General features: G+C 42.1%; 1 protein-coding gene across 3 annotated transcripts in view; it reads right to left on the reverse strand.

Moving 5' to 3' along the window:
- Window positions 1-348: 348 nt before the first annotated feature.
- Window positions 349-15,718, reverse strand: part of Rnf115 (ring finger protein 115) — a 68,245-nt gene continuing 52,875 nt past the window's right edge. For all 3 annotated transcript variants that reach the window (XM_021157723.2, XM_021157721.3, XM_085835646.1), the window contains 5 exons: window positions 8,179-8,250; window positions 6,825-6,897; window positions 5,520-5,613; window positions 2,777-2,892; window positions 349-1,629 (listed from right to left, as the gene is read on the reverse strand). In XM_021157723.2, the coding sequence (XP_021013382.1) occupies window positions 1,498-1,629; window positions 2,777-2,892; window positions 5,520-5,613; window positions 6,825-6,897; window positions 8,179-8,250 (487 nt within the window). In that variant the 3' untranslated portion in view covers window positions 349-1,497. The remainder of the gene's footprint in view (window positions 1,630-2,776; window positions 2,893-5,519; window positions 5,614-6,824; window positions 6,898-8,178; window positions 8,251-15,718) is intronic.

Below are 15,718 nucleotides of genomic sequence, written 5' to 3' on the forward strand. Positions count from 1 at the left end.
GGGATTACAGGAACCATACCTCTAATGATAATCTTTAGAGGCAGGCTATTATGTCAGCAGCCCCCACCCCGCCATCTCTTTCTTTTCACTTCCCAACTTCTTCATCCTCTAACAAAGTACGAAAACATCTTTAACCCCACACACTTACCCCCAAATCAGACTGTGAGTCAACAAAACCTGGGAAGGACTCCTCACCAAGTTATAGCGCCCTGTTCTGCTCATTCTGAGCTATGAAGCACTACAGTCACTCCACACATGGAGCTGCTGCTCGCCTCCAGGCCCTTTCTGGGCACCAACAGCTCCTCTGCGGCTCCACCGTGCGTGTCCTTTTGAGACGCTGAAGCTTAATGACATGCTCCACAATCTCCATTTATTCCATTTCAAACACGTACAGAGTATGTGTATGAGCATCGTTAGAATGTAAAACACGATCTACCTTTCCCAAACTAAGTTGTTTTGGCCATGATTACATTGATCAGAGTGATTCCAAGTATAGCTAGAAGTGAACAGAACAGGAAAAGTTTCAGACATGAAAATGGGCTTTACAAACTAAAACAAGAAACATACAACTTTAATTCCTAAATAAACAATGAATTACCAAAACTGTAAACTGGTATAGAAGCAGTAATAAAATAATCCTATTTTTAATGAAGGAATTGTATTTTTGAAGGAAATTATTTTATGAAGAAAATTATTGTAAGGTTTCTAGTATGAAAGACAATAAACAGTGAGTTGACAGTCATTAAGAACATCTCAGTAGTAAAATCTCCCACATCTCCACATCTATATGCTGCTCAATTTAATGTCACAGAGGAACCAAAATCAGATTTCTACCAACCCAAGGCTAAGTAAGACATGCCATGGTGATGTTTAGGGAAACTGTGCTTCCTGAACTAAAATAAGAAAATCAAAGTGTATAGTGACACGCCATTTTTCCTTCCCACTGTAATTTTCTTGATTTGCTCTCTGATGATCAAGACAGAACAGCATTAGAGTCTCAGACCCCTGAATTAGTCTTACCTTGCTAATGGGGCCAAGAGCAGATACTTGTACTCTTGTACAATTAAGAAAAAAAAAAGACCTTAGGGCTCTGGCATCTTCTCTATTTGCTGTGAAATCCACTAATGGTAGGATAGAGATTGAAGGAGGAGGTAGAGACATCCATTACAAGACAACATAACAGTAGAACCCTACCTAGACTTTAAGGAATTGATCCTACTCAAGCAGGAGAAAACTGACATAATTAAGTTTCACACTTATAAAACTATCACTCAATTCAGGAACAAGAGGCATTTGGTTGTCGATACAATTCCACCTGTAAGTCCTAACTTTAAATTCAGAGAAGAAATACACTCGTTTGCATTAATATTATGGGTTGGGGTTTCTTACATGATTCCTAAATCCATCTACTATTTTGTTTGTTTAGTTTTGATACAATTTACAGCTATGATAACAGGACTAACGCAGGCAGCCCTGGTTCAGGTGTGGTCTTTAGTTTCAGAAAGTCCATCGGTCATGTAGCTGGCTGTCATTGCTAAATCTGTTGCTTGCAGAGGCCTCAGAGCTCTGGGTTTGCCGAGTAGAGTCCTCACCATTTAAGCTCTTCCTACATACTGGGCACGTGTCATGCTGAAACAAAATGATATCAATCCATGTGAACAGCATGGCCTGAGAAGCTGGAATATCAAACCCTTAAAAACCCCAAAATCAAGCTGGGGAGATGGCTCAGTCAGTAAGATGCTTACAAACAAATGCAGAACCCATGTAAGATGCCAGTGACAGATGTTTGCAATCCTGTCAGGGGTAAGGAGGCAGACACACAGATCCCTGGGGGGTGTGGCCAGCCAGGCTAGTCTGATCTGTTTAGTTCGGGTCAACCAACCAGAGACACTGTCTCAAAAATCAAAGCAAACAGTTCTTAAGGAACAGCATCTAAGGCTGACCTCTGCCTCCCCACGCACACATATGCCTGTGTACCGATCATGACACCTCACCTCCAATTATGATTTAAGGAACCTACCTATAAGGTGACAACTAGAAAAGTACCATACCAGGATATTTCATGGATAGAATTTTAGGTAGAATGGACAGAATTCTAAGCTAAGAAGTTAATAAAAGCCAACACATTAACATCAAACAAAAGTAAGTGCTAACAGTGACTTCCACCATTTCTTCTGTAGTCTCAGGGAGACGAAACTAACCCTTCCTTTAAATGGACAGAGAGGGCGGAGCGAGGCTCAGCAGTTGCAAGCACGCACCACCCTTGCAGAAAAATGAGTTCGCTTCCCAGCACCCAGGAGTTACAATGGCCTGTAACCAAAGTTCCAAGGAATATAATCCCCTCTTCTGGCCTCCAAGGGCACCTGTACTCATGTGTACATACCCATTCCAACCACACACATAGATACATGATTAGAAAATAAAAATTAAACCTTTAGAGGACAGAAAGCTAAGTGTTCTGGGCTCTGTAGGCTATTCTACATCAATTCTGTTACAGCTTTCTAGCGCTGCCCAGTCACCATGGGAACAGCCACAATCTGCTAACTGTGCTTCAGAAGCTGCTGCAGTGCCATGGGGGGCTGTCCTGTGGCTAGAAGCACTACAAGAGGATAATAATTAAACAAAACAATGCCAGTAGTACTAGGGTCGGCAAGGAAGCTAAAATCTCATCTACTTGGCTCTCTGAACTGCAACCACATCTTTACTCTGAACCAGCCTCGCCCAGCCAAAGCTAACCTGTCAGCTGCCCTGTCACGGGATAAGCCGCTGTACTCACCAGTTCTAACCACGGCACGATGCAGCTGCTGTGAAAGAAGTGATTGCAGGGTAACTGCCGGACTTTCTCCTCAACTGTGTAATCTTCTTTGCATACTGGACATTCTAAACCCGTATCTGTTGGAGGAAGATGTGCACTTTTAAAGTAACAAGCAAAAGGAAGAAAGGAAACAACCGAGAGCCGGCATGTGATGCAGGCCTATAACCCCAGCACGGGAGAGGCAGAAGCACGGATGGTCAAGGCTAACCTTGGCTACCAAGTCTACCTCATAAACAAAAAAGAACAAAACTAAACCAGATGTCTCTAACAACCCAAGAAACGTAGGTGTCCCCCACTAAACACAACAAGGGGATGGAGGAGAAAAGTTATATCTAAGTGGTTGGCAGATGAGAAGTATGAATTGTATTCAAAATGGAGACAAAAATGGTAATAGACATGCAAACGAATGGGGCCAATTCCAATAGACCTGGTAGGAATCATATAATAGGCCCAATCTTTAGTGTAATGAGTTAGAAGAATTAGCAGAGCTGGCTCAGTAAGGTGGCTTAGAGAATAAAAGGGTTGCTATCAAGCCTGATGACCTAAGTTTAGTCCCTGGGACCCACATGATGGAAGAAGAAATCAACTTCCACAGTTATCTGACCTCCACACATGCACTGTGGTACATATGCCCACATACACAAAACAAATGGGGTTTTTAAGTTAAAAAATAGGTAAGCAGGGCTGGAGGGATGACTTAGCAGTTAAGAGCACGGACTACTCTTGCAGAGGTCCTAAGTTCAATTCTCAGCAACCACATGGTGGCTCACAACCATCTGTAATGGGATCTAATGCCCTCTTCTGACACGCAGTCTTACATGCAGAAAAAGTACTCAAATACATTAAACAAATAAATAACTAAATCTAAAAAAAAATTGCCTAACCAAACAAAACAAGCCACAAAAAAACCAAAAAACAGGTGAGAAGAAACTTATTTGTCTATTAAATAAAATAGGGAAAGCATCTTGCCTAATGTGTGACAGCCTGTCAGGCAGGTCCTGCCTAGAAAACAGTGGCAACCTGTCCACCATCAGGGACTGAGCACCCTCAGTAGTGGCTACTGCCTGTCTCAACTACCTGTCTCCTGTGCTTTCCTTACTACGCTCTTCAGTGTAGCTGTCCCAAGGTCCTCTGAAGCTGTTAAAGGCTATACCAGGATATGGGACTTCAAAACTACAGAGGACAAGTACACTCAGGGCTCCAAATCAATCAACAGAAGCCTTTCTCCCCAGAGAAAATGGCTTCTGTAGTGAGAGCTCCAAGTGGCAAATTCTGAATTGCAGAAATGTGGTTAATAGTATAATGTCTGAGCTCTGCTCCAGGCCCTGATGATGATCAAGGAGGAAGCATTTGAGGAGAACTGCCCCCTTAAGAGACTCTTCCTCCCTTCTCCTCCCTCCCACCCCTCATCCTAACTCCAGCTCTCACTCTCTGTCACAGCTGCGACAACCAACAGCCTTCCAGGCAGCATCCCAACTCCAACTCTTTAGCAACCCAAATACACACAAAACCTCACACCAGCTGACTCCCTAACACCAACCTCAAGGCAGTCCCACTCAGTTCTACCTGGACTCTCAGCTAGCACCTCAAAATCATAAATTCAGAATTAAAACTGTCACAGCATCTCAGCAGACCCAGGGCCAGTTCATGATTCGCCATCACTCGATGGTGGCAGTGCTGCCTTTATAAAGCTCTGGAACCTTACAATCACCTTTAATAATCCTTTGCCTCCTTCATCTTACTATGTAATCAGTAATAAAACTAACTCTTTTTAAAATTGAACTTTTCTTTCTTCCTTCCTTTCTTTCTTTCTTGCTTGCTTGCTTGATCTCACAATGTAGTCCTAGCTAGCCTAGAACTCACTATGTAGACCAGGCCGTCCTTGAACTCAGAGATCTTCCTGTCTCTACCTTGATAGTGCTGAGATTAAAGCTGTGTGCCTCCATGACAATCCAAAAATCACACCTCTAAATCTGTCTTTTCCTTTCTGTCAGCATTGTAACCATCACTAGAACTCCATCTGAACTCCAGGTAGAGTCTCCCCAAGTCCACTTCTGTTCTCTCTCCTGTTCACTGCATCTAGCACATTTCCAGGAGAACCTTCCTAAAGATCTCTCACACCCTTGCTCCTCCATCTGAGGACCCCCTATCAGAAGGATGAGGTCATGGAAGAACAGGGCTGTGTTGTTTGCGTCAGATATAAACTGCTCTTTTATTAGATGTGAATGGTCTCTGACTTGAGGAGCAGAGAGACTGTCTGACCAGATAGGGAAAGGGGGGTGGGGGGGGGGGGGGACTTGTTTAGAACAGCTTCAAACTGCAAGACAAGTTTCAAGTTTAGGTGGTAAAAAAGTTTCGAACCATGTCTCTGTTTACCTGACTGGACCTTACATGTGAAATGAATCCCTAGCCTCATATCTGTCTTCTTCCTATGGGATCATAGGCCCAACACTATTTTCTACAGCTTTTTTAATCACTTAGTGAGTTTTGTTTCCAATAGTAAGTTCTTGTACTAATTATAATCAAGTTTTGTACAGACAACTACCTATTTCTTGTGGGACCTAGAAAGCAGGCATGCTAACTAGGACCTCCATAGCTGGTAGTCAGACAGAAATGTTAGGGAACCATACCTTTAGAAGAGAAATGCACTGAGTGTTTGATCAGATGTCATAGGAAGACAGAACAAATATGAAAGTAAACTTACTGACTTGTTCCTGAGTTACTGTAACTGTTGGGAGAGATGTGATCTTCTCCTTGTCGGCTGGAGGGGGACCCGTGTTTTCCAGCTGTCCTAGAAGCTACAAAAAAGAAGACGCAGCTGGGCGTGGTGGCGCACGCCTTTAATCCCAGCACTTGGGAGGCAGAGGCAGGCGGATTTCTGAGTTCGAGGCCAGCCTGGTCTACAAAGTGAGTTCCAGGACAGCCAGGGCTATACAGAGAAACCCTGTCTCGAGAAAAAAAAAAAAAAAGAAGACGCAGCAATGCTCATTAGCTCCGTAATTGGGGAGAGCCTTTCCAGCTGAGGACAGACAGTAAGGCACTAAGAATGCTCGCTGCTCTTAACCTGTGCAGGACTCCTTCCCGGGATGGAACACTCCGAGCTGCTTTCCAATGTCAGAGTGACACCAGTGTTAAGTCATGAGTATAAGGAAGACTCGTAACTGAAGTTGAGCATAAAGCACATTTAAGACACCAAAAGAGAAGCCGGGCGTGGTGGCGCACGCCTTTAATCCCAGCACTCGGGAGGCAGAGGCAGGCGGATTTCTGAGTTCGAGGCCAGCCTGGTCTACAAAGTGAGTGCCAGGACAGCCAGGGCTACACAGAGAAACCCTGTCTCGAAAAACCAAAAAAAAAAAAAAAAAAAAAAAGACACCAAAAGAGTTGTGATGTCCTGGATAAAATTATAATTTAATAAAAACCAATATAAACTGATTAGAATTTTTATTCAGTCAGAAGGAAGGCGTGGAAGTATGGATAGCAGCAAAAAGCCAAGAGATGGATATATTTATTACTGACTATGAGAAGACTTAGAAATAAACAACGTGCTTTCTATTCTCAACAGTCCACAGGGAAATGAAAACCAATCAAGTAACAATGAACATAAACAAGTGGAAGCATTATACAGCATGGGGAGCTCTCATCTCTGCTTTCTTCCTCTACTCTGCTTGGTCTGGCAGAAACCCCTGCTAACACGGGAGACCCTAGTCTTCCGTGAAATGTCTGTTTTTCACAGGACTGAACAAGAGGACAAATTTCAATGAACTTCTTGTTACAGGAAAAGTATTTACTTCTTCCAGTGGTAAAGTCATCCTCTAGAAATCCTGGGATGCCTCGTAGGAACGTGGAAATTATGGATGCCCATAGCCCATCCATCCTCTTAGTAAAAACAGAAACCCAAAAGCTCACACTATCGGTGAGAGAAGAGTGACTAACATTTCAGAAAGTAGCAGGAGTCTGTGGAACCATGAGACACATCAAACAGACACCCTCTCAAAAGGCAGCTCCTCACCTGGGTTACAATGGCATCAAGGCCTGTCTGACCCCAGGCATAGTCCCCAGGGTTGGAGTGCAGCATCCCGCTCCTATACGTGAGATGAGACAGACAGGATTAGGTGGGGTGATCAGGCTCTCTGCCATATATACAGTGGATCTAGCAGTGGAGTACTGCTCTCTCAGAGCTCCAAGTCACTAGTCCTCTACAATCCAGAGGCAAGCAAAGTCTCTATATTTGAAAAGTTAAACAGATTGTCTACAGATATGCTTTTATTCTCAACAATTTTTTACCTAGCTGGGACAAAATGTGATACCCTCTAGCTGCTACAGGACACTGTGCTTTTTTTAAAAAAAGTGTTTTGGCTGGCCCAAATCTACAGCAGACTTCCCTCATTCAAAGAGGCGGCACGTGCCCTGCACAGTAAGGACTTTTGGTAGAAAAGCGGTCACAACAGTTCCTGTGAATCGTGGCTCAGCACTTACAAAGGGACTTGGCCAGACTTCTTTCTTGGTGCTGTTGGTGCAGTGCCTTGGGTGACAGGCACAAGCTCTAGCTAGACCACACCTAAAGTTACCAGAGGCTGTAAAGTGGAGCAGATGAGGGAAGGACTGCACACAAAGTCCTTCTGTGGCAATATTAGAAACCGCAAATAACTGCAGGGAAGATGGCTTTAGGAAGACATCTGCAAGCCCTACGTACACACCTAAGTGTCATTGAAACTGAACTAAGTGTAGCTTTGGTTTTTTGAGAAACTTTCTTACTTTAAGAAAAGAAGGTAGGGCTGGAGAAATGGGTCAGTGGTTAAGAGCACTAACTGCTCTTCCAGAGATCCTGAGTTCAATTCCTAACAACACGTGGTGACTCGACTCACAACCATCTGTAATGGGATCTGATGTCCTCTTCTGGTGTGTCTGAAGATAGCTACAGTGTACTCATATATAAAATAAATAAATCTTTTAAAAAAATATGTTTGAAAAAAAAAGAAAAGAAGATAAAATGATATGTTGATCTCAACTTCAGGAATTCTTTCTGTGTGGTCCGTAAGAAAAACTTACTTTCTGTGTGATCTGAAGCCTGGCAGGGACCATCTCATTTCCCACCCAATATAACTCAAACCAAGACAGAAAACAACCAGGCATGGCGAGCAGCATCTTAGGGGACCAGGCCAGCTGCTCTGAACGTCAACAAGGAAAAGTGAGTTCTGACTGAGTTTGGTTTGGTAAAAAAAAAAAAAAAAAAGGTAATCCAATATCCCAGGCACATCCACATACTCACCTATGCAAGTTTTCTTTCTATGTGGTACAGAAATGCTAGCACCTAAAATGGTACTACTCAAGCACTGTAATATAGAGAAAGAATGGTCACTTACCAAGAAAAGGGGTGTGGGGATCCAGGAATGGCAGAATTTGCAAAGAATCCTGCAAAGATCTGTTGTATTATTCTGTTAAGAGAGGAAACGTGAGATAAAACAGCACATAAGAAGTATTCCACAGACAATCGTGGCTGACTACACAACAATCAACACTCCAATAGTTTCCATTGCTTGTTATACAAAAGACACCAACAGAAGTCAGTCCATTACCTATGGTGCATGTGTTCATTGTTGCTCTTTGTGAGTTCTGCAATTTTTAGACTAACAACATTTTTTAAATTAGGTTAGATGTTCATTTCAAAATATTTCCTTGGATCTTTGACACCAGGGTGAGAAAGGGTCCAAAGGATGCTGCCCCAATGGAATTCTGAACCCATTTCCTTTTTTAAAGGGGGCATTAAGCTAATCAACATAACTTCAGTTATATTGATTATCAGCCAATATCAGACTATAGGACAAATATGCCTACAAATTATCCAATACTTCTCTCCCTTCAAACTTGGTTAGACTTAGTGATCAACTTCTAGATAAGTTATGACTAAAGTGACTGTGGCTTGCAAGATTAGAATACCAAAAGGTATCGTGATTTCTTTCCTTCTCCCTCTATCTATATTGGATCATCTACTCTAAAAGAGCTGCCAAGTCACGGGGACGGGGAAAGGGCTCTATGAAGAGACACATGGTGAGCAAGCTAAGGCTCCTGCTAATTTTCAAGAGAAAGAGCCATCTCAGAAGCAGGTCTTCCACGTCCAGTTCAAGTATTCAAATGACTACCCCACAGAAGGCATGCTAGCTATAACCTAACTGGAACCCTTCGCCAGAACCACCTAGCTAAGCTGTTCCTCATTGCCAGAGCTGCAGAAAGAATGAGACAGTAAATGTAGGCTAGGGTAACTCACACAAGGCCCTCCTGCTTACTAGGAGCACGCAGAGTCAGTTACCACACTGGTGAACTGACAAGCAGGTAAACAGTGAGAAAGCAGCTGCATCCCCTGAAGTTCTGCAGCCAGCCTGTTACAAATGCGGAGTCTGCCAGGGTCACCTCCTTAACAGGGCTCGTTCTCATTCTGTTCCTCACCCTCTAAAAGTCAGAAGTACCAAAGAAGCCGGGCGGTGGTGGCGCACGCCTTTAATCCCAGCACTCGGGAGGCAGAGGCAGGCGGATTTCTGAGTTCGAGGCCAGCCTGGTCTACAAAGTGAGTTCCAGGACAGCCAGGGTTATACAGAGAAACCCTGTCTTGAAAAACCAAAAAAAAAAAAAAAAAAAAGAAGTACCAAAGAGAGGCTGCTCAGAGTGGTCCCAGTAAGTTTTGTTCAGAAATTACCCTCAGCTAACAGACACACTATTTATACTGACTTTTCTGTTATAGTTCTTGTGGTTACATAATTTCTTTTTAAAGGTAAATGTTAAAAGTATGTAAAAGGGGGTAGATGTATTTGCACTTTCAACTAGTCTACAGAAGAGCAAAATGAACCCACAAATGTAGAGGGGAGTCCCACGCTGAGCCCACAGGAGACTCCTCACACAGTTCCATGGTATGCCTGGCTCATTCTCCCAGGCCTGGTCTCTGAGTTCTGTTTTCTTTTTTTCCTTTTCTTTCTGTTGTTTTTTGGTTTTGTTTTGTTTTTCCTTGAGGCAAGATCTCATTGTGTAGCACCGGCTGATACTTGCTATGGAATACAGAGGGCTTCAAACTCACAGCAATTCCTCTGCCTTAGTTTCTTAAGTGCTGGAAATACAGGTATAGGTTGCCATGCCAAGAAGTTCTATTTTTTTTTTCTTGACTTCTTATATCCAACTTTCTAAATTAAAATACCACAAACTGTCAATAACTTCCATATTTTATTTCCAGCCAAATGTGCTGTCTGCTCACTACCTGCACTTGACACCTCCAAACACTTCAAACTCACCATGTCCCAAATTACAAAATCGCTAATGTTTTCTTGGTCCAAACTGTTCTTCTTAGTGCTTTCCATGTCCCCACTTTTCTAGTCCCTCAGGCCAGCAACCTTGTGACCCCCTTTTCTCTTTTTCTGTTACATGCTGTAGCCCATACTCAACGTTACACTCAAACAAGTCTTTATTATTCTCATCTAAGTCACTGGTGTTTCTAGCTCAGGTTAAGGCAGTGGCTTCTTAGGTCGCTCTCCAACTCTCTCCCTGCCCTCAGTTCTCTACTCTGCTCTCCTGAGTGGACAGACATAAATTAAACCTAAGGGTCCACTCAAGTAAAAGCCCTTAGATTACCTACTTTCCCAGCCACAAGCCAAAAACTTCCCTGAGACTTCATCTCCTAATACTCGCCTCACTTAATTCTGCTCCACATCGGTGTATCTCCTTGGGGGCATGTTCTAGCTCTGTCCTTCACTTCCTTTGTCTATTCACATACTTCTTTAACCTTTTCAGTGAGGCCTTTGCTGAGTCCTTCTGGAACCGTTATGTCTCTCCATTCCCTGCACGCTACCTCACACTCAGCACTGCTCAACACTCAACATTTTGCCTACTTTTCCTCATTAGTACTTAAAATCCACAAAAAGATACTTTTTCATGACTGCGCTCACTATTGTGTGCACAACATCTAAAAGAACCATTGGTAAGAGGAAAAGCAATGTCTGTTGGATTAATTAAGAGAACCCCTAGATGGGGACAAACTGGATGTATATGAAGAGATATGTTCATATAAAATAATAATAAAACATGTATATGATTGAGCCTATTTCAACTACATGCATTGTGTATGTCTATTTAAAAGTTTGTAAGATTACAATATCAAAGTTTAACTGGGGCTGCTTCTTTGTAATGCTGTCAGTCCCAGATGACCTTGAACTCTGAGATCTCCTTGCCTTAGTCTCCTGGAATTCATAGCCACTATGCCTCGAGATCTCCATTACAAGATCCAGGTCAGAAACTTGTATCTCCCAGCCTCAAGATTAGGATCACAGGTGAGCCTTCCAATTCTGGATTGTAGTTCATTCCAGATATAGTCAAGTTGACAACCAGGAATAGCCACTACAATCTACTCCTTGTCAACTTGACATAAATAATATCTCATGTCCGCATAAAACAATAACAATATGCCTAACATGACATAACTGTTTCATGTACAGTTGTGAATGCATTTGTAAATTTACAATGGGGCAATATCCCTTGGGAGCATTCTTTTAGTATCTCAACTTATATACCAATTGATGTTAAACTGGAAGAATAGGGCTGGAGAGACGGCTCGGTGGTTAAGAGCATTGACTGCTCTTCCAGAGGTCCTGAGTTCAAATCCCAGCAACTGCATGATGGCTCACATCTGTAGTGAGATCAGATACCCTTTTCTGGTGTCTGAAGACTGCTACAAGTGTACTTGGATATAAAAAATAAATATTTTTTTAATTGAAAGAATAACTATAACAAAATAAAACAAAACTACATCTGGTGCAGCAGCTGCAATCAGAGTTACTACCTGATTTAGTTTTCGATAGTCAACTGTCATTCTCCATGATCCATCTGTCTTCTGCACTGGCCAGATAGGAGAGTTAAAGGGAGATGTGGTGGGAACCACCACCCCTGCATCTTTCAAGTCCTTGATGGTGGCAGTAATTTCTGCAATTCCTCCAGGAATACAATACTGGTTTTTGATTCACTGTTAACTCCAAAGGCTTCCATTTAGTCTTTCCAACTGTAATAGCCCTCACTCTACAGGTCAGGGAACCAATATGAGAATTCTGCCAATTTCTAAGTGTATCAACCCCAATTATACATTCTGAAACTGGGGAAATGGCCACAAGTTGTGTTCAGGGACCTTCTGTGAGTCAGACATCAGTCAAAATTCCATTAATCACCTTTCCTCCATAAATTCCTATTTTAACTGGAGAGCCTCAATGTTTCTTGGGATCGATCTCCTGGGATCATTGTCAATTCAGAACCAGTATCCAATAGACCCTGGAAAGTCTGATTATTTCCTTTCTCACAGTGTACAGTTAGTTACCCTTATAAAAGGCTATATAGGTCCTTCTGGGGAAGAACTGGAGAAAGACTGACAGCAGAAATTTTAGGTGTCCTATCAAGATCCTTCCTCAGGGGAACCTGGCCACCCCTTCATTCAAGGGGTTCTGGGTCTGCAAACTGGTTCAAGTCTGGAAATTGATTCACTGGCTGAGACTGACTTTTGCCATGATCCAATGTAGCCTTCACTTCATTTATTTGAGAATTTTTCTGGATTATTTTTCAATCCAGATATAGTCAAGTTGGCAACCAGGAATAGCCACTACACCATCTTTTAATCCATTTAAAAAGTAAACGCTATGGGCTGGAGAGATGGCTCAGTGGTTAAGAGCACCGGCTGCTCTTCCGAAGGTCATGAGTTCAAATCCCAGCAACCACATGGTGGCTCACAACCACCTGTAATGAGATCTGATGCCCTCTTCTGGTGCATCTGAAGACAGCTACAGTGTACTTAGATATAATAATAAATAAATCTTAAAAAAAAAAAAGTAAACACTAACATTTTTAAAATAAGGGGGGAAGTTAACAACCAATGTCAATTCTTAAAACCTAAGTTGTGACTGGTATCAAAAGGCTATGATGCTAAAATTTAGGGATGACTTCTTTAAAACATACTGTGTAAGTAGAAAGCTTTCTTAGATGCAGGATAACAATCAAAGGCCCTTCTGGGTGCAGATGTACCTTAGCTAATGGAGTGCTTGCCTTGCTTGCACAAAGCCCTGGGCTGGCTCAATCCCCAACACTTCACAAACTGGGCATGGTGGTGCAAGCCTGTAATCCTTGTAATCAGGAAGTGGACGCAGGAAGATCACAAATTCAAGGCCAGGCTGTTCTATATATATAGCAAGTTCCGGACTAGCTGGGACTATGAGATTTGTCTTTAAGAATGGGGGTGGAGAGGGTACTAAAATAAAGATAAGTTTCAATGTGCTATATGCAAACCATGTCCCTCTATGACTTGTCAAAAGTTAATTAAACAGAACTAATAGATACAAATATTTTCCATTCTAAAAACTTTAAGGTGAAATATTAATAATCTGAGTGAAATTCCTTCTAAAGACCATCAACTCCACGCAAACCAACCCAATCCTCTGAGCATTCTCATTTCTTGGTGTCTGAGAAATCCAAAGACGGAATCAGGTGAGGAGGCAATACCTCCAGATGTCAATCGACAAGTGGGTCTTCTGACACAAGTCAGCTTCATTTGACGGTGAATTGAGCTAGTATGTTCTGGCTCTAATTACTCATAAATGAGATATAATTTAAACACCTACCATTACAGGACAAAGTATACACTTTTTGAGCATTCAATAAATAATTGTAGAATAAATGAACAATGCGAGTTTACTTTTATGTTAGCAAAAGTGCTTGTACTGGCTAGTTTTGTGTCAACTTGACACAGCTGGAGTTATCACAAAGAAAGGAGCTTCACTTGAGGAAATGCCTCCATGAGATCCAGCTGTAAGGCATTTTCTCAATTAGTGATCAAGGGGGAAAGGCCCCTTGTGGGTGGTGCCATCTCTGGGCTGGTAGTCTTGGTTCTATAAGAGAGCAGGCTGAGTAAGCCAGGAGAAGCAAGCAGTAAGGAACATCCCTCCATGGCCTCTGCATCAGCTCCTGCTCCCTGACCTGCTTGAGTTCCAGTCCTGACTTCCTTTGGTGATGAACAGCAATGTGGAAGTGTAAGCCGAATAAACCCTTTCCTCCCCAACTTGCTTCTTAGTCATGATGTTTGTGCAGGAATAGAAACCCTGACTAAGGCAGTGCTCTATGTCAGTGAACAGCCACAGGAAATGCATATTTCAGAGGAACTCCTGGTTAGAACACACTGATAATCTCACAAAGGCTATTCTTCAACAACTACTTTTTGAAAAGTACTGTCTATTGAAATAGGTGAACAGGATCTTAAGATGTAGGCCATGGAAAGCGCAATCTGACAAGAAGATTTTAAAAAGTCTAATAGGAAGAAAGATATTAATAACCTTGTGTTTTAGTCTAAACAGAACAATGTGGGAAGATTATAAGCAAAAAAAGAAAGAAAGAAAGAAAAGAAAAGATTATAAGCAATAGAAAATGTGTTTAATTCCATTCTAGAGGCTGGGGACGAAGTCAATAGAGCACATCCCTCTTCATCCTCCCCTGTCGTCCTCAGCATCCGCCACACCCTCCATCCATAACTTGGAGGGTGGCTGCAGCATCTGTAAGCATAACGTCTTTACAAAGTAAAAAACTAGTATTCTCCTTGGATCTTCATAAGAGAGCATGTGTGTGTTGGGAGATCATCCCAGATTCCTGACAGCAGACTGTTAGAGTCCCAATAGTGAAAAGTAGATTCCACATCAATTCCCTACATCAAGAACCCTTAGCAAGTAATCTGATATTTTCTGGTCATACATAGTTCAAGAAATAGTCTCCACTTGCTAAGAAAAGGAAGAAGAAAAAAACTGCTACTGATTATACGGTCCACGTTTGGGCACATAAAAACATGCAGTCTCACTTCACAATACAACATCTAAAATTGAAATAAATTGAAAACAGGTGGATCTATTTAAAGATATATAATAGTGATTATATAAAGGAAAGAATTCATCAAGAAATAATTTAAATGACCAAAATGTACAAAACAGAGCCAAAATCTAAACTTACAAACCTACAATAAAAATAAATACAATAAAAATCCTCAGAAGATTGCTACACATTGAAAAAAATATTGACTATACAGTACAACTCACCTGATACATGCTTTTTATTGTTGTTTAGTTTGTTTCATCTAAAGGCTTGTGGAGCCTGGACTAGCCTCAAACTCACTAGAGAGCTGAACTCCTGATTCTCCCAAATGCTGGGGTTACAGGCATGTGCCACCAAACTCAGTTCAAACACAGTGTTTACTCTAGTCTAAGTGATCAGCAGGCACCGCAGCTGGCTAGTCATAAACCAACCTCCACAGCACCCTCCTTGCCACCTCACAATAAAGGATACAAAGTTAACGCTATGCTCACCTAGCTCGCCTCACATCTGTGGGCAGGAAACATTAGGACACAGTGCTCAGGAAATATTCTGAGCACACAGTAAGGGGCAGTAGAAAAAGATTCCTTTTCCTTTAACAAAAATGTAGTGCAGAGCAGGTTTGGTGGCATGCACCTAGCAACTGGGAGCCTACAGCAGGGAGCCTACAGCAAGAGGATCTGGAATTCAAAACCAGCCTGAGCTACCTGGTAGCTCCAAATAGCCTATTTAAAAAAAAAAATGGTTTTAAGATGGAGGGTATGGGAGAGGATATGCTAGAGTGATTTCATATTATGTGATTTCATATTAAGTTCTCATCTATTTAAATCTTTAAATCAGATCTCTGCATTCTGCAGTAGTTTGAATGAGAATGGCCCCCAATTGTTGGAACTATTTGCGAAGAAGCATTAGGAGGTGTGCCCTCGTTGGATGAAATGTATCACTAGGGGCAAGTTTAGGGGTTTCAAAAGCCCAAGACATTCCCACTGTACCTTCCCTCTACCTCCTACTATGGATGGAGATTTGAGTTCTCAGTTC

The sequence above is a fragment of the Mus caroli genome, unplaced genomic scaffold (assembly GCF_978045245.1).
Source record: "Mus caroli unplaced genomic scaffold, Mus_caroli_1 scaffold_3, whole genome shotgun sequence".
Classification (NCBI taxonomy): Eukaryota; Metazoa; Chordata; class Mammalia; order Rodentia; family Muridae; genus Mus; species Mus caroli.